General features: G+C 50.6%; 1 protein-coding gene across 2 annotated transcripts in view; it reads left to right on the top strand.

Moving 5' to 3' along the window:
- Positions 1 to 24,410, top strand: part of APBB2 (amyloid beta (A4) precursor protein-binding, family B, member 2) — a 121,018-nt gene extending 96,608 nt beyond the window's left edge. For both annotated transcript variants that reach the window (XM_012648490.1, XM_012648491.1), the window contains 6 exons: positions 13,232 to 13,346; positions 15,175 to 15,262; positions 15,940 to 16,023; positions 17,526 to 17,641; positions 19,232 to 19,411; positions 23,468 to 24,410. In XM_012648490.1, coding sequence (XP_012503944.1) covers positions 13,232 to 13,346; positions 15,175 to 15,262; positions 15,940 to 16,023; positions 17,526 to 17,641; positions 19,232 to 19,411; positions 23,468 to 23,635 — 751 coding nt within the window. In that variant the 3' untranslated portion in view covers positions 23,636 to 24,410. The remainder of the gene's footprint in view (positions 1 to 13,231; positions 13,347 to 15,174; positions 15,263 to 15,939; positions 16,024 to 17,525; positions 17,642 to 19,231; positions 19,412 to 23,467) is intronic.
- Positions 24,411 to 26,331: the final 1,921 nt, after the last annotated feature.

Below are 26,331 nucleotides of genomic sequence, written 5' to 3'. Positions count from 1 at the left end.
AAGGTCGCCGTGAGTGGTCATCAAGGGAAGGTGGTGATCTCATTTATTTCATGCAAAAAGATCCCAGGGAATGCTGTTGAAGGGAATGGATATCGGGGCAGGAGCGGAAGCAGAGGGACCAGGTAGCCAGTCCTGGTCCAGGAGGGGTCAGTGACATGGTAGAGGGCGTGAAGAGAAGCAGGCGGGTTGGGGAGATGTTACAGAGGCTGACCCGGCAGGGTTGACTGTAGAAGATGCAGGAAGGGGAGTGGTCTAGGCCCACACCTGGATTCTACTGGAAATACATGTAAGTAGAAATAATGACTATTCAAGGACAACGTTATGAAGCAGTAGAGCTTCTCCCTTTAAATTTATGTTGTGTCAAGACCTTGACTTAACTTTGTTTTATTCCATGGTGTGGATGAGCAGCCGTATCCAGTGGGGTCTTGTGCGCTTGGTCATTTTTCCAAGACATTTTTTCCCTTCGATGCCCCGACTGACCTTCTCGACTGGTTGTCAGATCTTTAAGCATTTTTATTGTTCTGGCATAAAAATAAAGAATCAAATTAGAAAAGAAGACAGGATTAAGCCTTAATCTATATGGAATTATTCTACCTTTGCTCCCAGTTTTGGAAGAGCTGATAATTGATAATTGCATTTGAAGTTAATTATTGATAATTGATATTGATACATTGATAATTGCGTTTGAAGTTATTTATTTCACACGCACCATCCTCTGTAGTTCCAACAACTGATCTTCTCTTGTGAATAAAATGTGTTCTGTACGTATTTCAAATCAGGGAGAGTTAACATCTTCATAACTTTGCAGGATATTCACTAAACATTTTGGGAGCTTGAGAAGCCATTTCTGTATGTCTGCAAAATAGAAAAACAAAATATTTAGTTTCCAATGGGATTTTCTGCCCCCTCCGTCTAGCTACAGAATTGTGAACTTGAAAGCTTATGGCATCTTTGTCAGAGAACTTTGGTTTCAAAACCAACTTTAGTTTGGTTTTGCAAAAAAATATATTGGCACAAAAAATATTCCTTCTGCAGTCGGTATTTTGAGCAGATGGGAAGGGGCAGAAGTGGCTGGGGCTGCCAGCCTTTCTGATCTGGAAGCCTGGACGGGTTACCCTACAACATGTAAGCGTGTCTGGGGAATGAATAAATTATGACAGCTGAAATAATCATGAGAGAGGAAAAGCAGCAGCCAAGAGCACAGCTGAGAAGTGGGGCCGAGCTGGCCTGATTCTGTCACGTCGAAGCTTGCATCTGTTTGCCCGGTTACCTGAAAACGCTGTTTTTGAGGATTCTGGTGTGTTTTGTTTTTTGTCCCTTCCACCCCTTAAAACATTCCAAGAGTCATAACCTGCTAGTGACCCTTTTGAAATAAAACGGCTGGGCCACATGGATGCTGTTTCACACGTTGGGCATCCAGGTAAGATTTCAGCTGAACAAAAGATTTTTTGGTACTAAAGAACTGGTAAGTTAGAAGAGCTCTTATCCCTGTATCTCGGTGACATGGTTTCTAGTCAGCCCTGGGGGTTGTCGCCTGTAATAAGAATTATTCCACCATCTCAGCCGGTCACGGTGCCCCATGCTTAGTTTACACTCTGCTGTTACCATCTTGAAAAAGAATTTTTCAACAGGGAGCTTTGCATTTTCGTTTTGCACTGGGCTCCATGGATTATTTAACCAGTACGTGTCCACACTGCATGTTGTACCTCTGAATCGGATCGTCCTCTAGAGCGGGGCTGGCAGACTTTTTCTGTGAAAGGCCAGATATTAAGTATCCGTGGCTCTGCGGGCCGTGTGGTCTCTGCAGGTACTCAGCTTTGCCGTCGTGGCACCAATGCAGCCGTTGCCTGTGCCGGAGCAGATGGGTGTGGCTGCGTTCCAGGGACTCTCCATTCACCAAACAGTCACAGGGCTGCCTTGGGGGTCGGGATTTGCCAGTCCCTCATCTGAGGGACCTGAGTGGAATCCACAATGACAATTGAAACAGGGTCATTTGGAAGTAAGAAGGCTCTTTGGCCAGTTCTGTGGTGTGCTAAAAACCAGTCCCCAAAGAGAATTCCTGCAGGAGCTCAGGCTGTTTGGGGTATTCCCACACTCGAGCCTCTTCTTTAAGATGGTATTCTAGTTGTCAAATATGAACAGAAACAGTAACAGGAAGTCAAACTCAAATAGTAAAAACGGTGTTATGAAGCCAGGCACCATGGCGTGATCCTATAGTCCCAGCTACTGGGGAGGGTGGGGCAGGAGGATTGCTTGAGCCTAGGAGTTCGAGACCAGCCTGGGCAACATAGTGAGACCCTATCTCTACAAAAAATAAAATATTAGCCTGGCATGGTGGCATGTACCTATAGTCCCACCTGCTTGGGAGGCTGAGGCAGGAGGATCCCTGAGGATTTTGAGGTTGCAGGGAGCTATGATGATGCCACTACGCTCAAGCCCGGGCAACAGAGCGAGACTCTGTCTCAAAAAAAACAAAAAAAACCAAAAAGTCAATTCCTGCCATGATACCCCAGGGCCTCTGGGGGTGCTCTGTGGACCCCTCATCCTGCAGCTCTGCCTCAGTAGGCATGAGGATGTGTTGTCTTGGGTCTTTCCCAGAAATGATAAGCGAAGGTTTATTTCTCTTAGAGTACAAATATAAAGCAAATTATCTGAGAATAAATAAAATTTGATAGAAATCCATATACAAGGGAAATTTATGTATTGATTTTTTTTTCAGGAGCAGAGGAGGTGTTTTTCATTTAGACAAATGTTCCAAAGGAGGAATCTAGTTAGGGGCTCTGGAAACATCCTTGTTATTTCTGCTGGAAATGGTCAGAGTATAGATTCGCTTTGCTTTTAAATAGAGTCACAAGAGATTAATAATCTTGTCGGAACTACATGTTTTATTAACGTTGCTTCAGATGACACAAAAACAACATGAAGTGAAGGCATTTTAAAAGTGCCGTCTGTGACGAACAAGAGCAGGAGAAAAACCCAGCCAGCGCCTTCCTGTTCATGGCATCCTCCCCTCAGGTGCTCACCAGCATGAGCAGGAATGAAGGGGAGGGTCCTCCGTGCACCCCATTTAGTTATTTATTCACTTATTCAAGAACATTGATTGATTTCCCACTGCGTGCGTGGCAGTGGCTCTGGAACAGGTGGAGGGTTCCTGCTAACACAGACTTGACTTTTTTGGTGTGAAAAGGCAAGCACGGAGGATAAATAAACAGGCAGGTGGTTTCAGACGGCTGTGAGTGTTGACAGCAACTGGGGGTCCCCAGGGGTCTTTTGGAGGCAGAGAGGGTCAGAAGGACCCAGGGAACGAGCGGTGCGGCAGTGGGAACAGCAGGCACAGCGGCTCCGCTGCCGGGACCGGCTCGTGTGCTTCACAGCAGAAGGGTCTCGTGTGGCTGCAGGCAGGGAGTCTGGGGGGACTGTGGGCAGGGGGGCACAGGATAACTGGCTGTTGCACTGAGGATGAAAGGAAGACAATTTGAACCAAGCACAGCACTTAATTACTGTTACAGCTTCTGCAGTGGTGGAACCAAAAGTCCAGCAGGGACAGAGGGCAGAGGCCACCTCTCTAGCAAGGGCTGGGGGCCTGAGGAAAGAGAGCTGGTCAACTGGGAGGAAGGAGCGAGGCGGGCTCAGGGGCCAGTGCCCCCGACCACGCGGCAGAGGGAAGCGCGCAGTCGCAGACCCGTGTGTGGAGCCACTGCTTGCTGGCGGTGGGGCAGGTTGGCTTCCTGAACCTTAGATTCCTCATCAGTGAAAGCAGAGTCGTGATGCTTCCCCGCTGGGGTTGTGGGGCTTGGCGACCATGTGCACCAAGAACTGGCCGGGCACGACCTGTCGTTACTTGGTTAGTAGCAGTCAGCCTTCCTAGTGCCGGCGTCTGATTTTCTTTAGGTCTTGTTGAGTTTACAGAATATCAGGAATGCTTATATCTGCACAGAAGTTAACAAAATTTAAGGCCAAAAGTACTGGCTTTCTGTGTTATCTACCCTGGTATTCCTTCCAGCTGCACAAAGAAAATGCCTTGAAAATCTCGAAGTTGATTGAAGGATGTGCCTTACCCACGAGGGGCCCTCCACGTGGCTGGGTTTGACTGGGTTTAACTGGGGTCTTGTCTGTGCCCTCGTGGAAACCACCGTGCCGGTAGGACAGTCGTCATTTGCTCTGTATTGGTCTTTAAACCTTCGTGAGTTACTGTTACTTTTCATACAGGAACCTTCCGGCATAGAGTATTTTTTGTTTTTGTTTTACCATCTGTCCTTTCAGAAAGGAAGCCAGCCCATGGTTTCACCGTTCAGGTATGACTCACATAACCTCATCCCTTGGTTACACCCCAAGCGTTACAGTTTAAAGTTGAAACCAGAGCATGCGTGACTTACCTCTCACTCGATAAATATAAGTTGTGTGGGTATTCTTATTTCTCTTAGGTATTCAGAGAAGCAAGGGTTTTGTGTTTTATTTATCTGTAATGTAGCACAGACGAAAGCCAAAGCTTGTTAATTCTTGCTGTCTTCAAAGATGGACTTTAAAAAATACTCATTTTCTGGGTTCTTTTAAATATCCTTCTCCTCCAACCCGCATTAGTAAGCGCACTGGTAGCTATTGTGTCTCCTCTCCCTTAGCATGAGAAAGTCCTCTGTATAGAGGAAAGTGCCTTGAATTTCAATAACTGTATGTGCCACTGTAAACGCTGGCTGTACCCTTGCACGTGCGGGAACTCTCTCCCTGCATGGTGCTGGGGGCAGGCGTGTGGCGGGGAGGAACCTGCTTTGGGAAAGAAGGCACACTCGGGCACAGGCAGGCGTTCCTGTCGCCATTTGGTCCTGGGAAGGATAGGACTTTTCCCTACAGAATTCTCTGGATGTCATTAGAAACCAGATGATAAATTCACATAAATTTTTGTATTCATTTCAGTTCAGAGGCCTTTTACCTGCAGGGTGTAGATTGTGAAGGGGTCCACGGATGAGTTCCAGGAGTCACTGAACCTTCCCAGTGCCACCCCCCTTCAAAATCATGTGTAAAATTGTGAGTTCATGTACTTTTTTTTTTTTTTTTGGAGTGTTTTCACTGGATTCCAAAAGGTGCCGCCCGTGATCCAAAACGGGTTAGGAACCTGTCCTTTCTCTTGGCTGTCTTCCCCTTCCCCCTCTCACGTGGCGGTTGTGCGGCCTAGCCTGCACTTCAAGGCCGTGCTACACGCCATCGCCCTGTACGGGTTTCTGCGGCTTCACTGATGCAAGCCCCGTGGCGCTCTCGGGGGGTGAGTACCACTAGTACCCCCATCGTACAGATGGAGACACTGAAGAACAAAGGCCACGGGGCCCTGACCAAGGGCAACAGCTAATAAATGTCGGACACACAAAATACTCGAAACTGGAGGAAAAAAATAAACTGCCAGATTCAGGAGCCGGTGCCAGAATTTTATGGCATACAGTTTTACACTTTTGCGTCATGGTCATGCGGATGTGTGCGCGGAAGGCTCCAGACCGCCAGCGATGAAAGACGAGCATCAAACAGTAGAACGCGACGGAGACTTCTGCAGAAATGGAGCGAGACGTCTGCAGGCAGGTCCTGGCCTTGCGTGCTCCGTCTGTGCAGAGTGGACGTTGTGCGTGGCCCGAGAAGCGGGAATGGAGGCGGCGGCGTCCTCCAAAACGCTGGAGCAGACGCTGTCACGCTGCCGTGCTGGGTTTTTTGAGGAATTTCCTCTTCATTTGGATTCCAGTTACACATGCCGGGGAGTTCTCTTACTTCGGGCTTGTATTGATGGAAACATTGCCAACTACTCCTGCATTCATTTTCCCAAGGAACAGCTGCCAAGAGCATGCTGATGGGGCAGCCTTGGGGTGTGTGGCTTCTCTGGAATTAATCTTGGGGTTTAGCTCTTCTCACAGGTATCTTTTACAGCGAGAGGGGGGTACGTTTGTGCCTGACTCTAAATTTAGCCTCCTCCACTCAGAATGACTTGTCTTGTGCAGAAGTCTCGCTTTGGGCTGATGTTTTCTTTTTTCCTGGCAAGTTTATAAGGTGCCGAATCGGTAGAGCAGCTGGCACTGTCTGTAACTCTTCGGATTTTTGAATGACATTTCAAAGATCGCTCCGAGGTCTCTATTTATGGCTGGTTTTCACTTTCACACTTAAATCAAGCCGTGTGTACTAACCCCAAAAGAATTAACTATGTTAAAAGTTTGCATGTCATTTTTCCAAGTTCTGCCTTCAGGGAAGAACACGACTATGTATTGATGGTATTTCCTTAAGTGACTCAGTAGTGATGGGTCTGATTTTAAAAATCAAAGCTATGATAATAATTGTACACAAAAGAAACATCGTATTCTCGGGTCTTTAGATTTTAAAAGTCTGTGTCATACGCTAGGCATAGGTTTTCATTAAGCATAAGAAATTAAAAGCTTTCGGCATAGATCACAAGCGAGTCAAAGCACTAAGACGTTCTTTTCGGATGAGAAGCTGAGCACTGGGAAGGGCCTAGAGCATCTATTCTGAGACGAGAAACCTAAGACGCAGGAAGGTTGTGTGAGCTGCATCGTGTTACACAGCTGTTTACTCAAACTGGGACCGGAATCCAGGTCTCTGGAGGCTTTGCTGGTGACCTAAATTGCCTCCAAAGACTGGCTTTGCCAGGCGGGGCCGAGGTGGTGTCAGCGGGACCCAAGCAGGAGGTGACTCCCGTCATTGTGGGGCAGGAGGTGTCCAGCAACTCTGAGAGGGCCACACCGCTTCCGCAGGCGACTCCCCCGGGGGAGATGGTACCCAGCTGAGACAAAGCCGTCAGGGGACGTAGTGACAGGAGCCGCAGTGACACTGGGTATTGCAGCCTCGCTGCACGCCTGGCCCCCTGTACCCGTCATCTCATCTCACTTCCTTCTCATGATGACGCTGAGAAAGGCGTCCTTATCCCCTTGTCACTGATGAGGAGGCAGGTTCCAGGGGCCGCACCAGGTAACGCAGTGTGCCTGGCACAAGGGGCGCCCGGAGATCTGTGCTGAGTGAACCCAGAGGAACACGCTACCATCCGGGTGCGAGCACAGCCATCCACTGCTTCAGCCTAGACAGCCTCTCCTGGACTGTCCCGCCACCTGGGAAGGAGATTCCCGCCTTCCTCTGAAACACCAGGTTCTTTGCCAAACCCTTTGGCCCTCCTTTGAACAGCTATGCATAGGGGCTGTCTGGGTTTGTCATTTAGGAGACAGACCATCAGAGAGCTCTGCAGGACCGTGCAGAAGTGTGGGCTGCCCACTGTGGGTGCATCTAAGAAGACTAGAATTAGAGAGTCCTGCAGCCTACGGTTGAACTCCATCTTCCCCATGTCCTAGCTGTGTGACTTTGGGCAAGTGTCTCAGCCTCTCTGAATTTGTTTCCTCATCTGTCCGTAAGAACAATAATATTGACCTTGTGAGGTTGCAAGGGGCCAGAGCTCAATGAAGGGCGGTCGTTGGGCATGTTGTTATCAGTCTTGCTACCTGTGCCTTGGGGCGTGATTGTCACAACTGGTGTCCCTCGAATATTAAGGTAGGTATTTACACATTTTTATCACAAAAGTTATATATGCTTGTTGTATCATTTTCAAACAAATAAATAAAATCCTCCATAATCCTTCCTCCAGATTACAGTTGACACTTTAGATGTTACATTCCAGATTTTTTACTATGTATGTATTAAAATACCTGCCCAAACACTGTGTTGTTTTTAACACGAGGCTCCCTAGTACGCCTTGGTGGTTGTTCTGTGTCAGGGCGCACAGCTCTGCCTTTCCGCGCCTGCCCGTTGCTGGTCGCTGTCTGACATGCCTGGTGTCTCACGCTGGGATTCTGGCTCCAGGCCTGCAGGGCGCTGCTGGCCGCGCCGTGACCCTGCCGTGCAGTGCCCAGAAGGCTGGGTTTCCGCCTCTTGAGCCCAGGGGCTCTGTGGTCTGTGCGTGTGCGTGACCAGCGTGGGGGCTCTGCCCTGGCCCTTTGAGATCCGTGTGACGAGGCCAGAAGGGAGTGGTGAGCACCGAGGGTCAGGGTTGAGTGACTTCATTGGGGTCCCAGCTGGCTCAGGGCAGCTCCGGGGGCGGCAGTCCAAGCGGCGGCCCCAAACCTGGAGCTGCGATCTCCCCTCTGCGTCCCTCCCCCCTTCCCTGGCACAGCCCTGAGCCCCTCTCTGCGCTTGGTCCACGTCTCTCACCGCCCACCTCTGCCCTGACCTGCACCGCCTCCCTCCCTGTGACCTTGTAAGGGTCGTCTCCGTGGAAGAACATGATTCAATATCTACCTCTGTTAACACGCTGTCGGGAGTGTCGGTGAAACAGGTAAGGTGGTGTCCACACCACTGTTCCCGGATGTTTGCTGGGACAGGTGGAACTGGAGCACCAAGACACGTCCTGTGTTTACTGCAAACGGTTTCCCACATTCGACTGAGATATTTTAAGTGCGATTACCTCCCCCGGCTGATATGTTGCCTCTGTAAACTCAGCTGGCATCTCTTGGCTTCATTGTAGCGTGGCTCAAAATACACCCTTCTGGGTGATAGAGTTCAGCTAAAATAAGCACTGAAAGGCTATTAATTGCTGCGAAGCTGGGGATGAGACGGGCCGTCAGTGCTCGGAGTTGCTGCTGGCGGGGCTGTGTTGTTTGCGGGATGCCGGGTGGATGCTAACGTGCTGTTTCTGCTCTGTTCCCTCATGCCTTCCCGGATTCAGAGAGAGGTAACCAACCGATTTTCACTTCTCCCCTTCGTGGTGTCTTGTTAATTCATGTCTGGCCAAGCTCGCCTCCTTCCTGCGCACTGCCATCCTCGCAGCCATCCTTGTCTTTAACGGCAGAGAGCACCCTTGTCTTTGTTTTGTTCTGTGTGACCTTTCATCACCAGCGTTTAAAACAGAGTCTGGAGCTGCATGCGGGTCCCTGATCCTCCGCTGTGTTTGACGGCGTCGGGGGAAGGTGATGGGCCAAGGGACTCGCGTAGTGACGTGGTCACTCCCACTGCCGTGCCGAGCAAACCTGATCAGCATGCCGGGGCGTAACCGTGCCAGGCTGCAGGAAGAGGCTTTTCATGCTTCTTGAAAATTGAATATTAGTGCTTATGTTACGTATCCTTTAGGGTTCGTTGGTAAGGTTTGGCCCTAGGCTGCTAACAGAAGCACTGACTCAATTTCATTATCATTGTTAGTCGAGATGCACAGAGCTTGTCTCCTTCCCACCACGTTGGTGGAAGAAGGGAGTTTTGAGATTTTTCTCCTTAAACAAATGACTGTGGTCACTGCGGGCCAAGTGCGGAGACGGGAAGCAACCTCCTCTTTGCCTTGGAGCCAGTCTCAGGCACAGCCCTGCCTGCATGGGCGCCGGGAGGGCAGCGCCGTCCTCCCAGGGCTTGCTGCAGACCTTCCCCTGGCTCCGACCACAGCACCGTGACCTCCTCCTGCTGGTGGCCGTTTCCCCCCTTCGATGAGCTGCCCTTGTCGCCCAGTGTCAGAAGGGAAAGAGACCGCACAGACTGGGTGGGCTACACTTCCAGGATGGGTCTTCCAGAGGCTGTGGTGAGGAAAATTTGCAAGCTTGATTGATTTTTCAAATCACTTTGAGGAGCCCTGGCATGGGGAGGTGGAGGAAGGTTCTGGAGGATGAGGGCCGTGCACGCAGGTGCGATCTCCCTCAGCTAAAATCACAAGTCCCGTCCGAGTCCGTGGGGAGGATGTTTTCGGATGTCTGCTAGCTCCTGCCCTCGTTGTTTGTTCTGGTCTCTGCGCTGGGAGGCAGTTGTGCCGAATATTAACAGCAGACTCCGCTCTAGAGAGGGCTGGACGTTCTGGTTTGCCCAAGCCACCTTGATTGCTGCAGGTGGTAGGATTTCACATCTGCTCCTTACAGAATCTTTGTGTCCCGTGAAAGCACCTGGTAAAGAATTCCCTGCTGAGAACGTGTGTTTATGCAGGTGCTGAGTGGTGGGGAGTCCCCTTTCAGAAGTTAAGAACTTACCAGCTCTTAAGCTTGCAGAGGAGAAAGAAAGTTAAGCTCACCAAGCTAGAGCCTGAGCTGTGGGAAATTAGTGACGCCTGTCTGTGGTGCATGTGACATGGGGCTAAAAAAAAGGTCTTGTTTTTGTGTGTGGAACATTCTGGATTGGCCATCTAGAAAGATGAAATTTCTCATGTCGTTTCTCTCTCTTCCCTGTGCCTTCCACCCCGCAATCAAGATTTTCAAAGTATAAGAAAATTAGAGCATGTGATCTTGAAAACAGGCCTTATACAACCAGGCTTTATACAATGGTCCACATTTTGGTGGAGCCCAGAGCCCCATAATTACCATTTGTTCTCACATAGACCCATCTTCCGAATTCCACTTTGGACCCATGCTGGGCCTCGTGTCTTGGCTATTTTTTTTAATAGAACCCACTTGAATAAAGAATCATTTATTTATTCATTCCATAAAGAAGGATTAAGCTACTACAGGATGATTATTAATAGAATGCTGTGCAATTGAGAATAAGAAAAGCAATCTTTGGTCCTATTTCTTTGCCATTAAGAAATCTGAGGCTGTCAGATAAGATGTCTTAGCGCTGACGTTTTTCTCCGGCAGAACTCAAGGCTGGTCCTCTGGGGGAATGATTACTGGGGAGAAGAGCAAAAGGACCGGAGCTGGAAACACAAGGGCTCAGTAAGCAAATGGCAAAAGGTGGTTTTCCTGTTACAGTTTGAGGAAAAGACACAAGGAGCCACGGCTCTAAACGGTCCACCTCCCAGTTTACGGAAGAGAATGTAGCGAGTCCCGTGACTGCAGGACACCAGCGGGGCGAGGCCCAGGTGTGGGCAGACAGGCGGCTGCTCGTCCGGTGCTGTCAGGGCAGTTGCCGAGCAAAGGACAGACGTCTGCACTGGGTGCTGCAGGCTGAGATCACAGGGCTGGCAGGGCGAGATCCGTTTCTGCGCCTGCTCCAGAGGCGGCCCACAGCCTCGGCCTCCTGTTCTTCCTTCAGAAGGAAAATGGCTCCTTGTTTCCCTCGCGATTTCACTGAGCCCACCCGGGAAATCCGGAGACTGTCTCCATCTCAGGATCCTTCGTGTGTCCCTTCGTGTGTCCCCTCTGCAAAGTCCCTTTTGCCGTGTGAGGTAGTAACACGTTCACAAGTTTCTGGAAGGGGGGTCGTTATTCTGTCTCCCGCGGTGGCCTTTTTCAGAAGTCAGGTGCTGAAAAGCCAAGCTTTTAAAACGATCAGTTAAGTGATGTTTGGATTTCATCCTGAATAATAATGAAATGACATTGGCCGTCTATTTCACTGTGCAAGAGGAAGTCACTCAGCCTGTCTGTGCTCCAGGTCAGAAAGGCCTCCCTGCCTCCTTCAGATCTCCACACTTTGGGCTTTCAGCTGCTTGAGGGCGGCTCAGGATAGAACAGCAGACACGCAATTCTCTCGACCTCCACGGCGAGAGGAGAAAACTTGTTTTATCCTGGGAAGCAAATGAAACCCCTGGAGGGTTAGTTCCTGGGCTGGTTCCCTGTCAGGGACTGACAGGTCTGTGTCCCCTGGTCTATTAGCCTGTACCTGGAAGGAAGCAGGAAAAGACAAGGCTGTAAAAAAAAATTGTGAGACTCCCTCCCAAAAAGCCTGAGGCTGCTGGGTTCCTCCTTTGGGAAGAGGACGGTTCCAGATGGTTGCCCTTAAGGCATTAATCACCTTCCTGCAAGCCAGAAGAAAATGAAGATTAATAATAGTTTTTTTAAAAATAAGCCTAAGGGGTGACATATGACAGAACAGAGGGCACAGAGCTGACGTTTGATCGGACCGAGCCCTGTCATCCTCCCTGTGGGTAACCTGGGCTTGTAGCTTGGGGAAGCCTGCAGCAGTCGAGGAGGGTGATGGATCTTGGAGAACGTCAGAGCCAGAAAGCGGTCTTAAAATCATGGTTTTCAACCCTTTCACTTAAAGATGAGCTTGAATTCCATGGCAAGGTTATGTAGCTAAGTGGGACCAGGGACGAAACTTGAATTTGTCTGAATCCCCGTTCATTGCCCTTCTCTGGTTGGTTAGAGGACGGGCACAGCTGAGACCTGGACAGTGACCACAACAAGCCGTTATCCTTTCTGGGACAGAATTTAAATACATTTAGACACAAGCAGTTCCCAGAGGCCTTAGCGCCGGGCCGTGCGGAGTGGACAGGTGTGCTCTGGGCAGCGCAGGGAGGGCTGGCGGTCACCAGCCAAGGGAGACGCCCCCGCGTGGACATGAGACTCGCCTCTTCTGGAGCAGAGTGGGGCATTCCTGGGTTGGAGCAACGGTGCTGGAAAGTTGGGGTGACAAGTCGTGGAACTCTTAAAATCCAGAGGCTTTTGGACTTTGCACGGGTGACCGTAGGGAGCTTCAGAGAGACTGTGCCTCAGGAAAGTGACGGCTGAACGTGGCAGTTGAGGGGAAGAGAGTTGAGTGCGGCGAGACGTTGTGTGTTGGGTGGAGACGGCCTGAGCAAAGGCAGGGACGCGAGAACCTGCTTAGAATGCTGGGGGGCTGGGTTCTGGAAGTTTCCAGGAGGTAAAATAGGGTGAACATGGGGCTTGGGTGTGGAGGGTGAGGCCGGGGGCGTCTGGTTCTAGCATGGAGGATGCCGGCCGAGCCGGAACGTGAGGAAGCAGAGGGCTGGCAGGGCAGGGGCCGAGGTCGGGCTGAGGTTCAAGGGCCCGTGGGCAGCTCAGCAAAGGGCACCTGACCCGGCGCCTGGGCCGAGGGCCCCACTGCGGCTGTGGTCGGGGCGGTTCTGCGGGATCGAGTGACAGGGTCTGGCCCACGGTCCCATGTGTTCTGGCAGTCCCCACGCTGCCCGTCTGCGCTCCCAGCCAGCTGCGGGCCAGCGCCTTGTCTGCGCGTGTGCACACGTCAGAGCCCGTGGTTCTGCTTTTTGTTCCTCGTGTGCAACTCGTGCTCTTCTCGAGCCCGTCTGCTTTACAGCCGTGACGTCAGTGTTGTCACTGCATGAGCTGGAAGAGTTCTGGGAAATTCGGTTTTCGTTGACAGCTGTCAGTGACTCCAGGAGTTCGGCTGATCAGTTTGGAGAACACTGTAGTTATTTACTCAGAAACTACGAAACTGCCCTGTTTTAGGTAGCCTTTGAGGTTCAATTTTCTTTCTCAGTCACCGTGTGTACTTTCTACCCCCGACACACTGGCTGCCAGCTCGGTTAACGTTGGTAGCACGTGTCGGTGAGCAGTTCCTCCCTTTAACGGACTGATGAATTCTGTCTGCGCAGGGATTTTGCTTATGTAGCAAGAGACAAAGACACAAGAATTTTGAAATGTCATGTGTTTCGATGTGACACTCCAGCTAAAGCCATCGCCACGAGTCTCCACGAAATCTGCTCCAAGGTAGGTGGGTCAGGCACGGGGGCCCCCGTTTCCTCTCCGTGGGAGACGAAGGGATGTGGAAGAGCAGGAGGGCGGCCCGGTGACCACACGCGGAGCTCAGGGAGGGCTGGGCGGGTCGTTTAGCAGCAGCACTGAGGTGCTCATGCTATGGGCCAGCGTCGCCCTGAGAGCATCTGTCCACAAGATGAGGCGAGCCGTGCACCCTCCCCGTCTGGGGGTGCAGCTGTGGAACAGGCGGGCAGAGCAGTGGCAGGTGCGCTGGTGGGGGTGTGCACACGCCCAGAACCGGGAGGAGGAGTCAGAGCGATTTTCCGGGAGCAGGGCCCTGGTCTGAGCGAGCACCCACAGGAAGGGGAGGGCGGTGAGGAGCCGTCGGGTGTCTGGAAACGCAGGCCGCTGAGGCGCGGAGTCCACGAGGACACACAGCAGCTCACGGCGCCTTCCCTACAGCCGAGAGGCAGGGCTGCGGTCACTGTCTCATGCTGTCAAGGGTCCCACATCCTTAACCAGGGTCACAGAGCCTCGGAATGAGAACAGAAGGTCCGGCACAGTATTCCGCACGCAGACACCCCACCCTCCGCCTGCACGTCCATAGACCCCCCTGACGGTTCCGTTACTGAGCGGCTCTGGTTCTTAGAGTTCTTTCTCCTGTTGATCTGGAACCCTCCTCCCTGGCACCCACCAGTGCCTGCTTGAGATCTGCAAAGTGTAGTCTCAGAGAAAGGTTCCTCCCCTGTCCCTTTGCGGGCGAGACCCAGCCCCCAGATGCGAGAGAGAGCCCCCCGTCTGCCACTCCAACCCACGCGGAGGGACGGGCAGGGTGGGTGCTGGTCACCACGTCTCTCTCAGCCCACGTCCATGTTCTCGCACTGACGGGCCCGAGCACGGCCGTGCCGTTGACAGCAATGGCCGCACACACCCTGGGTTTCATGCTCCTCATCCTTGCACCAAATATAGTTGAGCACCACGTGTGTGCAGACACATGCCAGCTCTGGGACGGAAATGACTTTGGCTCCACTTGGAATGGGGACAGCTTAGAGTGGGAATAAAAATACGAGTTCCTTTTGGGGTCACTAAAGGGTGAGCTGCTTTCAGTCCCTAAACCCCCCGCACCGTATAACTGGTGGAGAACAGGAGTGCGGAGTGACGACTCTTGAGTAAAGGGGACATCAGCATCCCTACAGGAGACAGGCCATTCGGAACAGTTTGAGAATAACGATGACAACGGCAGCCAGCGTTTCTGAGCACGTACGCCGTCTGGGCCTGCTGAGAGCGTGCCGTGCTCACGTCACCCTCAGCACTGCCCTCTGACGTGGACGCCGTCGCCATCCCCGTGGGTCAGGTGCTTGCCCAGAGACATGGCTCGTACGTGGCCGAGGTGTGATCTGAACCGTGTACTCTGTCTCCAAAAGCCCCGACGATAGGTCTCGGCCCCACGTGGAAAACACACACACAAAAGCTCCGACAATACCTAGCGGCATCCAGAGTCCCGGGGGGACGTCACTGCTCTTGTTCCACTGGTCACACCGGCCGGCAGGCCCAGGTCCACGCGTGAACAAGGAACGTGCGTTGGGTTGTTTTCAATAGAGGTGGGAGCCTGGTGTGTGGAAGAAGTAAACTCTACCCCATCCGGAGACTGTTAGTCTGAGGAACAGCCGTTCACTTACTGTGCCTGGGAAAATGAGCAACATTCTCAAACAAAACATTCAGCCCAGAGACATGGGGGGGATCAAGCGATGAGTGACATCAGCTCAGACACTTTCTGGGCTGGAAGAGGCGAAGACATGAAGACTTGTAACCACGAACCAACGCTGTTTTCTCCCCTTAGATCATGGCGGAACGGAAGAATGCCAAAGCCCTGGCCTGCAGCTCCCTACAGGAGAGGACAAACGTCACCCTCGACGTTCCTTTGCAAGGTAGTTGGTGGCGCCCTCTCTCTGTATCAAGGACCAGAGGGTCTCAGCTGGTTCTCTGGTGTCTCAAGTCTCCTTAGAAAGCAGACTCGGCTAACGAGCGCGCTGAGCTGCACTCCGGGCCCTGCAGTGGTGCAGGTCGAGTTTGTGTCACTGCGGTCAGGCACGAGGGGCCACGATGAGTTTTGTTACTGGACGAGATTATGGAATATCGTCTGTAGTGGTTTTATAGTTCACACGCAGCCCAGGGTAAGGACCAGCTCATTTAAAAATGTGTGGGTTGATTTTTCTGGAGACTCTTTAGTTATTTTTCCTGAGTCTCTGATTGTACCCTTTGTGATTAAAATGTCCCTGGGCATCACCACACCTAACAAATGGGACATCAGAAGCTGCCACTTAGCACACACCAAAGAGACAGCAGCAGCTTTAACATACAGACGTCACTTGCTGCTTTCAAATGTGTTCCTTCCTTGAACTGAAAGTCGAGTGGGGTTTTGACTGACAGCGCCCCGATATCTGGAGTAAGAAATCCTGTTCTCATACCAGCGTCGCCACGCTGACATCCGAAACAGGACCTTGTGGCACAGGTGGGGTCTGAGCGTTCGGGACGAGACAGAGCGATGGCTGTTTGCTGTGTGTGTCGGAACCCCTGAGAAAGATGTTGCTTTTGTTCCCTGTAGTAGATTTTCCAACACCAAAGACTGAGCTGGTCCAGAAGTTCCACGTGCAGTACCTGGGCATGTTGCCTGTAGACAAACCAGTCGGTACGTGAACGTTTCTCGTGTGTCCACTCTGCAAATGTTTGGGAGCTCGTGGGAGGTGTTCGCCCCTGAAGGGGTGAGGGCTGCTGTTTTACTCTTGCCTTGTCTTGAATCAGGTCCTCACCCTGTCACCAGCCAGAGGATGTAAAAGTCCTGATCAATAGAGGACAGGCTAAGCTGCTTTGACACGTGATCCCAGAACACAGGGATTTTTACGAGCAGGCGTGTATTTCCCATTTGCCGTCTAGTCCCGAGATGGCCAAGCCGGGGCTGGGGAAGGACTCTGCGTTCTCCAACGGGGCCTCCATCGCTGGGGCCAGGATGCCTGTTCTCTCCTTGTCAACTAGTGGGCTGGGAGCGGGGCGGAGGGAACCTCATGCTTTCCCTTCACCTGACCCAGAAGTGGCACACAGAGGACTTAGCTCAATCCCAGTAGCAGAAATCCATTACTTGGCTGTGAAAGGCGGCTGGGCGACGTAGCTGTCCCTGGGCTAGGAAAAGGTGTGGAGGAAACGGACTCCTCCCTCGCGGCTGGCGGGGAAGGTGTGATGGAGCAGCTGCTTCGGGAAACAATGCGGCAGCTCTTCAGGAGGTGACACCAGCTCCCTCTGGTCAGCAGTCGCACCTTTGGGCGTGTACCCAAGAGACATGAAAACATCCGTGCACAAAACTCATGCACAGATGTTCTCAGCAGCAGCCTCCACGATAGCCAAAGAGTGGAAACAACCCAAATGTCCATCAGTTGACAGTTGGATAAATAAAGCGTGATACTTCCATGTAATGGAATCTTATTTGGCAATAAGAAGGAATAAAGTACCGAAACACGCCACAGCATAGATGAGCCTCGAAGACACTGTGCTAAGTGAAAGAAGTCAGTCCCCAAAGACCACATACTGTATGAATCCATTTCTATGGAACGTCCAGACAGGCAAATCCCCACAGACAGACAGCAGGGGGTGGCTGCCTGGGGCTCAGGAGCTTGGGAGAAATGGAAGGCGACTCCCACCAGGTACAGGGTTTCTTTGCAGGTGATAAAAATGTTCTAAGATTGATTGTGGTGCTGGTTGCACTCTGGGAATATACTGGAAACTGTCGGGTTGCACAGTCTACAGGCCTGAATTATATACAAATGGTAGCTCAGTACAGTTGTCACCCCACCCCCGCCCCCGGAAAACCACTGCGGGGACTCAGCCGACGGCTGCAGCAAACAGCCCGTACCACTCACAGCCAGGCGCCGGGCAGGGACAGACGGAGACAGAGGCGGGAGCACCATGGTCTGATTAGACAGCTCGGCCCGCACCAAGCCCCTGGAGGTTCTTGGGGACCTTTCTTTCTGTTGGGAAAGACAGTATTTCTTTTCTTTCGAGCAAATATGAGAATGAAGTTTCTTCTCTCCTGGGGCTCCAAAAAAAAGATTGGTCTGGGTACAGCTAGAGCGGTTCAGGTCTGTGTCTGAGAGCGATGAATGGTTTTAGGATGTCTTAAGCTACTCTTTCGATCCGCAGGCATGGACACCCTGAACAGTGCCATAGAAAGTCTCATGACGTCATCCGACAGGGAGGATTGGCCGTCAGTGGACATGAGCGTGGCCGACGCTACCGTGACCGTCATCAGCGAAAAGGTGAGAAGGGGTCGTGGACGCCGTCGGCCTCTCCGGGTTACAGTGGCTTTTCGATGCAGCAGTTTTCTGTGGCTTGACCTCCTGGGCATTGTCCCTACTTGTGATTGAAACAGCCACGTTGTTTAAGCAAAGAATCGCCCTGTGGGTCTGGATCTGCGTGCGTCTGCTTTCCTCTGGACTCGGGAACTTGCGTTCCGTGCTGTCCTCCTTGTGCGCCCACAGACCGAAATCGTTAGCTGAGCTGACCATGCGGCACCAGCAGTGGCCCCTGGCGTGGTTTGGTTTTCTGGCCACTCTCAGGGCGCCGGCGTCGTCTAGGCTGTGTTGTCCGGCACGGAAGGTGCTCGGGGAAAGTGCTGTGGTTGGCCTGTTAGTAGACGGGGCCGCTGGTCATCTTGAGAGCAGCCAGTGTGAGGCTCAGCCCCTATTATCCAGCTTCGTGGCTGAGGAAACTGAGGCACACAGAGGTCGAGTAATGGCCCACGTCTGACACTTGAAGTGGTGGCGCCGGGACTCACACCCAGGCGTCCTGTCTCCACACTCCACAGCTCCTCCTCCTGCCTCTGGGACGCACCTGCCGTGGCAAGGCTGCAGTCTGGCCGCTCCTGCTCTGTCCAGCAGCAGGTCACTTCCCAGCCCCGCTCGCCCTCTGCAGAGGACAGGATGCTCCTGGCCTGCCTGCCTCTCCGGCCGCAGCCCCTCAAGCCCGGCACGAGCCGTCCCACCTCCCGCCTCCACCAGGGCCGCTCCCTCGGGCTCCACCCCTTTGCCGACCCAGCCCTCACCCAGATCTCAGCTGCAGCACCCTTTCTCCCGGGAAAACTTCCCGACCTCTCTGTCTCGTGTAGTTTGCTCGTTAAACACTTCCTCATTCCCAAGTGAGTCAAGACGTTAATGATCCGAAAGTTGACATTCTGGATGCGTTTACTCATCCCAAAGTTGCTTGCGGTCATTGCGAGGGATGTGGCGTTCATAACCACAAGAATGGATTCCAGACGAGTCTTTACGCCACCTTACGTGGCTACCGTATGGACACGTTTGTGAAGGAGAAACGAAATGATTTAACAACTCTTGGTTGATTTGGCAGCTTTTTGTCTGACGTGGTTTTAGACGGAAACGTAATTCTATGTGCTGTTTAACTTGGGTAAGAAGAACTGGCTGGAGAGAGAGACTGAATCCTTTCCTGCTGCTGCTCGGGGGGCTCACCCGGGCTAATGGGTTTGGGCCCTGGGTGTCCCGCATTGGGCAAGATGTAAGAAAAGTGTATGTGACGTCATCGCTCCCCGCAGCAGACTCGTGACTCCTGGCGTCATGGAGAGAACAGAGCACACGCGACGTCCCCCAGCAGCAGTGGGGTTCAGAGCAAGGGTGACCCGCCAGGGCGAGACGCCCAGGGCAGTGATGGCCTCTCCAGATATTTAGGCGAAGCTTTGCCTCTCTAAAAGCACCAGTCCTCTATGAGCTCAGGCCAGCTGTTTCTCTGGCACCAGTTCCATTGTGCTGCTGCCGTGCGCGGGATCCTCCGCTTTGTCTGAGATCTGAAAGTGCGCGTGACGGTTCTGGGCGGGTGCTGACCGCTGTCTCTTGCAGAGTGAAGAGGACGTCCTGGTGGAGTGCCGGGTGCGGTTCCTGTCCTTCATGGGCGTCGGGAAGGACGTCCACACGTTCGCCTTCATCATGGACACCGGAAACCAGCGCTTCGAGTGCCACGTCTTCTGGTGCGAGCCCAACGCCGGGAGCGTGTCGGAGGCGGTGCAGGCCGCCTGCATGGTGAGTCAGCCGGCGCCGAGAGCCGCTCCACTGCGCCCGCTCTCCTTTCATGTGCCGTGAGTTGGAGCAAAGTCACTCGTCCAGGTGAAAACACGTAATCTGTAAAGTAGCGCCCCGCTCCACACCCCCCATTCCCGGGGCCAGAATCGGCCGTGATGAGCAGACTGATCTCGGAGGGCCCGGGCCCCTGCAGGCGGCCGGGCTGGACAGAGGCTCCGGTCATGTTGGAAGGAATGATCTTCAAAACCACACGTTTGAGGATTATCCGTCCTTGGTCCCAGATTAATTTCAGTGTGTGATTAAGAAATGTCGATCATGCATGAGTTGGTACTGTTTGGATTCCAGTTAGCACTTAAAAAATGAAGAGAAATATATCGAAGGCTTTTTATTTCAAATAGTTTTTTAAATGAATTGTTCTTATATATTTTTTATATCCGTTAACTCCTTACAACAACTCTGTTGACAGTTGTTGTTTTATTTACGAGGACACAGAGACTCAGAGAATGGGCCCAGGGCACAGCCGGGGTCCACCCCCAAGTCTGCGGGGCAGCAGAGCCAGGCTGCTCTCGCCACGTGTGTGATTTGAGACAAGCAGGACGACCTCGCCATCATTCCACGTATATCCTGAGAGCACCTGTCAGGCCCGGCACCGAACAGGTTCCAATAGGATGAGGGGCTGTGAACGGAGGCACCCAAGCCTGCGTGCCTGTGGAGTCCAGGGGCCTTGGGGGGTCACCGGGACAGAGTGGGAGGAGGCGAGGTCACGTCAGGAAGGGCCTGCGGTGTCACGCCAAGGTCTGATTCTTTTCAGCAAAGACGGTCAAGCAGGGGAGTGACTTGATCATGCCGGGTTTTAGAAGAGTACTCCAGGAACAAAAACAAAGGTTGAGGGACAAGGCCGAGGCAGAGAGCGGCCAGGGCCCGTGGACTAGTGGTGGTGAGAGAGCTGAGGAGGGGCTGAGCCAGGAGAGCAGCAGCGGGGACGGCGGCCCCAGGGGACTCGAGATGCGGAGGGGGCCTGGCTGGGCACATCTGAAGCCCGGTGCTTCCCGTGATCCTGGCCATCGCGGTGGGCTGGACTCGGGCGTTCGGGGTGAGTGCAACGCAAACTTTGCAGGATGGACCTGAGATGTAGTGGGGGAGACAGTGTAGAAGGTGCCGTAAATGAAAGTAAGAGACGCGTGGATTGAGAAGTATCAGGCAGGAAGACGTGGAGGCCTGAGAGGACATACAGAGCGCGGCTGTGAAGGGCAACACCGGGGGTTGGTTTGTCTTCAGCACCAAGGAGACCTGCACATTGTTGTGGTTTTTTTTTTTTTTTAGAGATGGGGTCTCACTATGTTGCCCAGGCTGGGCTCAAGCGATCTTCCCAACCACAGCAAGCTAATTTTTTTTTTTTTCTTTTTTTTGACTTGCACATTTTTTCAGCTGCAGGAACAAGCCAGTGAGGCTGGGGTGCAGTGGGGTTGCACAGACAGGTGTGGTAGGGTCTCCCGGAAGACGGTGGCAGGTGGAAGGGCGAGGGGAGGCTGCGCTGCCCCTTGGGTGGAGGTCGGAGAGCCCTTCACTGAGACAGGCTGCGGAGGCTGAGGCCACAGGGATGGCGGAGCTCAGGGAAGGGAAGCTGGAGAGGTTCTCTTCCTCCCCCACCCCCCGCCATGAACAGTACATTGGAGGCAAAGGGTGTGGCGGGAGGACAAAGGGCAAAGGTGAGGAACAGGAAAAGAGCTGGCTGACCTTTCTCCTTTGCGATGGAGCAGGAAGGAGGGAGACAGGCAAGGAGAGACCCGGCCCTGTGCACCTGCTGTCGGACCTGTGCCTCCCACCGTCTCTGCTCCGGGTCCAAGCTCCCCTCAAGTCCGGTGGGCCAGGCTGCTAAGTCAGCACGCGACGGGGGTGCAGGGCTGGATCGAGGGGCGGGGCGGAGGGCAGTCCAGGTGGACAGACCGGCCAGGTGCAGGGAGTCCAGATGGGAGGAAGGGTATGTGCAGAAAATAGAAAACGGGAGATTTCAGTCAGGCAAAAGGAGATGACAACTCTTCAGGTATTTCACGAAATTGAAACGGAGCATAGTAGATGGTTTCAGTCGTCAAACGAATGGCTTTCGGCTTTAATTATACATTTTAAATGATGATAAAAAAGAATTAGCTTTATCACTTGGTTACAGTTTGTTTTCTGATTCTCAGACTCATTTTCCCTCTTGGAAAAAACTTTCACTCATTTGGTTCCTGTTTTAATTGTATTAGTGCCACCAGCTGAAGCAGCGCAGACGAGGCGTACTGGTGGAATCAAACCTTTTTTCCCTCCACTCTCTGAATCCAGCTTTCTGACTCGGTGGCTTTCTTCTTGATTCAAATCTGCGCGATTCTCCATCTGAAATATCTGTGTGAATCTGTAACATCTGAAATATCTATGGCATTAACACGTTCTTTCGAATCTACTTAATTTTTAGGTATATTTTACAGCTAATATACACAGCTTTAATTAAAAAAGATATGTTATTTAAAAAGCATATATTAGCTGGATCTTTTACAGCTAATACATACCTCTACCTGTGGTATAGGCCCAACCGAAGACATTTTGGTGACGTTTAGAATAGGACAGAGAGATCCATTATGAAATTCATCAGGAGCAATTGTGACTCACGCTGGGTGACATCGCTGCTCTTTGAACTTCCCAGTCTAGTGGCCTGTGTTGCCACCCCTGCCCGTGTATAAGCCCGTGCTTTGGATGTGAGTGGTTTCGGTGTAAGGCAGACCTAGCGAGATGCCTTTCACACAGGAGACATGTAGTAAGTCGTCATTTTTCAGATGCTTGAGTTGAAAGGGGCTAGTTCTCTGGCCTACGGGGTACAACAGAAGTGGTACGTGCTTCCCCTGGAAGTCTCGCTGTAGACACTTGATGCTTCTTGGGGAGATATCAGCCTGGTCCATAACTGGACTAAGGAACCTATTATTAATTAAGTTGATTTTTAAAAATCAGCCATGGAATTACAGTCCTCCCTCAGTATATGTAGGGGATTGGTTTCAGGACCCCTGTGTACACCAAAATCCATGCATGCTCAGCCCTGCAGTCGGCCTGTGTGTGAAAAGTCGGCTCTCCACGTACTCAGATTTCAAATCCCACCAATACTGTATTTCCAGTCTGAGTTTGGTTGGCAAATATCTGCATATAAACGGACCCTGTGCGGTTCAGAGCCGAGGTGTTCAAGGGTCAACTGTGCTTGAATTGGAAAAAACATTTTATGAATTTTAACTTTGTATCTGATTTTGAAGAATTACTTGTGTTTTCATTACTACAGAAGCAGATGAACAACATTGTCGTATTTCTGAAGGATAGAATATTGTCCGTGGTGCCAGTGCAAATGGATTTCTCTGTAATTAATCATTAGCACTTAGACTTGTATATACAAACGTATCCTGAAACCTTAATGTGTCCTCCTTTTTCACTGAAGCAGGAAACAGGGCAGGGAGCAAACATTACGGATGCCTCTGCATTGCGAGGTCCATCGTAGGCATCCACACATATTCCTCGTTTAATCCTAACGGCCTCTGTAAAGGTCTCTGTTCTTCAGCAGCTTTGTAGTTGAAGCTCAAGCTCAGATTCAGCCACGTGCCCTGGGGTTCGCAGTGATCGAGCTCAGACTCAGTCTACGCCCTTCCTGCCGCGCTGTCTCGGTGAACCGTAAGCACACGCCTGAAAGATGAGCGTCTGATGAGAAACGCACGCTCTCTCCCAGCCCTCTCGGTGTCATTAGCTCGTTACTCGCACGTGAGGTGCGCTGATCGCAGCTGTCCACGTAGAGAGCAGGCAGAGGGTAGAAACGGACGGAAGGAGAGGGCGGCAGATGCCAGAGCACCTTGGTCGAGCCTGATGATCTCTTTGGACAATTGAAAACAATCACATTCAGAAAAAAATAAACTCCTGGATTTACGTTTAGGAGCTGGGTTGTTAACTTTGGGGAATAAACGTATTGGTGATGACTTAAAAGTCATATTAAAGAAGAAGAAATAATACATCATCATTTACTTTAAATCATGTTTTGCTTTATTTCAGTTGCGATATCAGAAGTGCTTGGTGGCCAGGCCTCCCTCACAGAAAGTCCGACCACCTCCACCGCCAGCAGACTCGGTGACCAGGAGAGTCACAACCAACGTAAAGCGAGGGGTCTTATCCCTCATTGACACTTTGAAACAGAAACGCCCTGTCACGGAAACGCCGTAGCTGCGTGTGGTAAAGGGCTCTGTGATACTTACCTGACGATTGAATGGCTACACTAAAGAAAATGAGCTGGTATCTGACCTTCCATTCCGTTGCTGATGCTTTGTCTTCAGAGAAATTTATCCTTAACCAAACAGTGTTAGACAAGCATGTTCTCGCCTTGCCACCGTCATGTGACATGAAAAGAAGCATGAGTAATTTTTTTGCTGTCAGTAAGTGACATGAGCAGTGGAAGGTCTTTTTCTTACTGTAAATATTGTGAACATCACTCAACTTCACACACACAGGGGCGAATGTGGCCGCATCCCTCCTAGTGAACTGACGTTGCGTCCTGGGAGTGGACGATGCCCGAGTCAGCGTCACTGTGGTCTTTGCGGGATCTGTCACAGGCAGCCGTTGGGTTCTACAGCACTTTGCCCTGCTTCAGCATTGGAACAGACACTGCGCAGCAGATACCGCTGAACTGCTGTACAAATAGGGTGGCGAGTTTTTGTTTTAGTTTTCCATAAAATTGAACATGTTGTTTGACAGAACTGGTTGTTGGCATCAGTATAGCAAGCAACTGGCAGCTTTCCTTGACGAGCTCTGGGACACATGGACACCATTTCATGTCTACAGCTGTTTGTGGGATATTGGAAAAAAAATGAAACTTTAAAATTGATGAAAAACTAAATTTCAGGAATTAAAATTGAACAAAAACTAGCCTTTCTTTTTAGATGGTTTTCAAACTGATTATTTAAAAAGAGATTAACAAAATCATAATGCATTTTGGGTAGGACTTATTTCAAACTTCTGCCTTATATTGTACAGTGCAGCTGGAGAATTAGAGTTCACTATGGCCATTCTCTACATAAACGTTACAGTGGAATATCACTCATAAACCTTTCATCCGTAGTTTGCTAATTAGCCAATATGCAATTCGACGTTGAGGAAATGTCCTCTATGTTTCTGTCACACACGATTATTTTAGATCTTTACCACCATGTTATTTTTATTAGTTCACATGCTGGAAGAAAACATTTTGCTGGAATCCTGCATCTAGCTCGATCTTACTCCAGTGCTTTTTGCCCAGAAAGCTGTCTGTCCATCACGTATTGTCCATGGCAACAAACTGCATTCAGTTGAACCTTTCTTTGATTTATGTGTTTAATGTTAGAATTCGTTGGACTAAACTGGTATATTTTAAAATTTGTATCTTTTCCATTTTACTTTAAAGACTTAGAGATTTCATATCAGAGCAAAATATACATAGGAATAATGGACTATTGAACAAATTTCCCAAAAATAGCATTTTATGTAGATGAGAAACTTAGCTGTGAAGACATACAAATTTAGACTCTTATTGACATTGTTGTTTTAAAAGGAAGTAAGGAGATTAATCTCAATATTAGTCTTCTTTACTTCTTAATGTCAAAATTAACATTTACAACATCCAATTATAAAAGCAACACTTTGTTTATACACTGCTATGCACTTGTCAGAATGGTTTCCACATTTTTATCACATTTGAGCCTTATAAGGTAGAGAAGGTACAAACACTTGGGAAATAAAAACAGAAGAGTACCAAGAGGCCAACTCGGCTTGCCTAAGATCTCACCAAAGTTAATGAGAGAACAGGACTGGGGCCGTGTCTCCCACTTGCGGCTCTGACTCTGTCGACGCTGCCTCCACAGCAGTCAGGAAGAGCCTTTCCAGAAGACTCTGGGCATATACACAGAACAGCAGGTAGGGGAATATGCCAGGCAATCTTAGAACTCCCTATATAAGTGGGGGAAATATGTCCAAAGCACTTTGCAGTGGTATTAATTATTAAACCATTGCCCTCTCTCCGTCCAGGACTGGTTTCCTGCAGTGTGCCTCATATGTATTGTAGAGGACAAGATGCTACAGTCAGTATACAGCCTGCTCAATCTATGAGATTTTTCCAGAGATGACATTACTCAGAGATATTCGTAACTCGTGGTGCTTAGCCACTGTAGAGCACGATGGAAAAGGTAGGTGGCCTTCTACCTGCCGTTCCGTCTGAGCTCATGGGGGTGGGCTGAAATCATTTGCTGCTTTAGAAATGCATTATACATTTTACCAATTTATATACTGTTCTATCTGAAGTAACCAAATGCTCATCAGAAGAAATTGTGGCATTATGAAAATCCTTACCTATGCCCTTTGTAAAGCTGTTCAAAATTCAGTTACGATGCTTGTTCATCTTGATCTCCACAGTTAAGCATCTGAGTGTGATAAACTTCAAATTCTAAACAATGTTAGTCCACTTTTAGATTGGAAATCTCTACCAAACCCCCATTCATTTTTTAAGGCATGCATCTGTTCATTTTCAGGATCAAGAATACTGAGCTAGCTTTAAGTAGCAACCTGATTTATATATGCAATTATAGGGTGCATTAAGATGAATGATAGCCTTTTACATATTGAAAACTTTACTGCAGATACTTTGTTTTGAAAATGGCTTTGCATACTAAGTGCAAATTGATTTTGTAAAATTAATTGTGTTAAACAGTATGTTCAGACACTTTCTGCCATGGCCAAAAAGTATGTGTGAGAGCATGTGTGTATCTGTGAAAGGGTGCCGGCGTCTTACCTGCTGTCTCGGCCACACTTCAGTTATCTATCTATGCATTCTTTGTATTGCGATTTGGTAAACAGGCAGCCATGTTCACGATGCCTTGTATGTCTTATCATAT

This window comes from Propithecus coquereli, unplaced genomic scaffold (genome assembly GCF_000956105.1).
Source record: "Propithecus coquereli isolate 6110/MARCELLA unplaced genomic scaffold, Pcoq_1.0 Scaffold288, whole genome shotgun sequence".
In the NCBI taxonomy this organism is placed as follows: Eukaryota; Metazoa; Chordata; class Mammalia; order Primates; family Indriidae; genus Propithecus; species Propithecus coquereli.
Note: the sequence above shows the minus strand (reverse complement) of the source record. Positions and strands in the feature narration are given on the sequence as shown.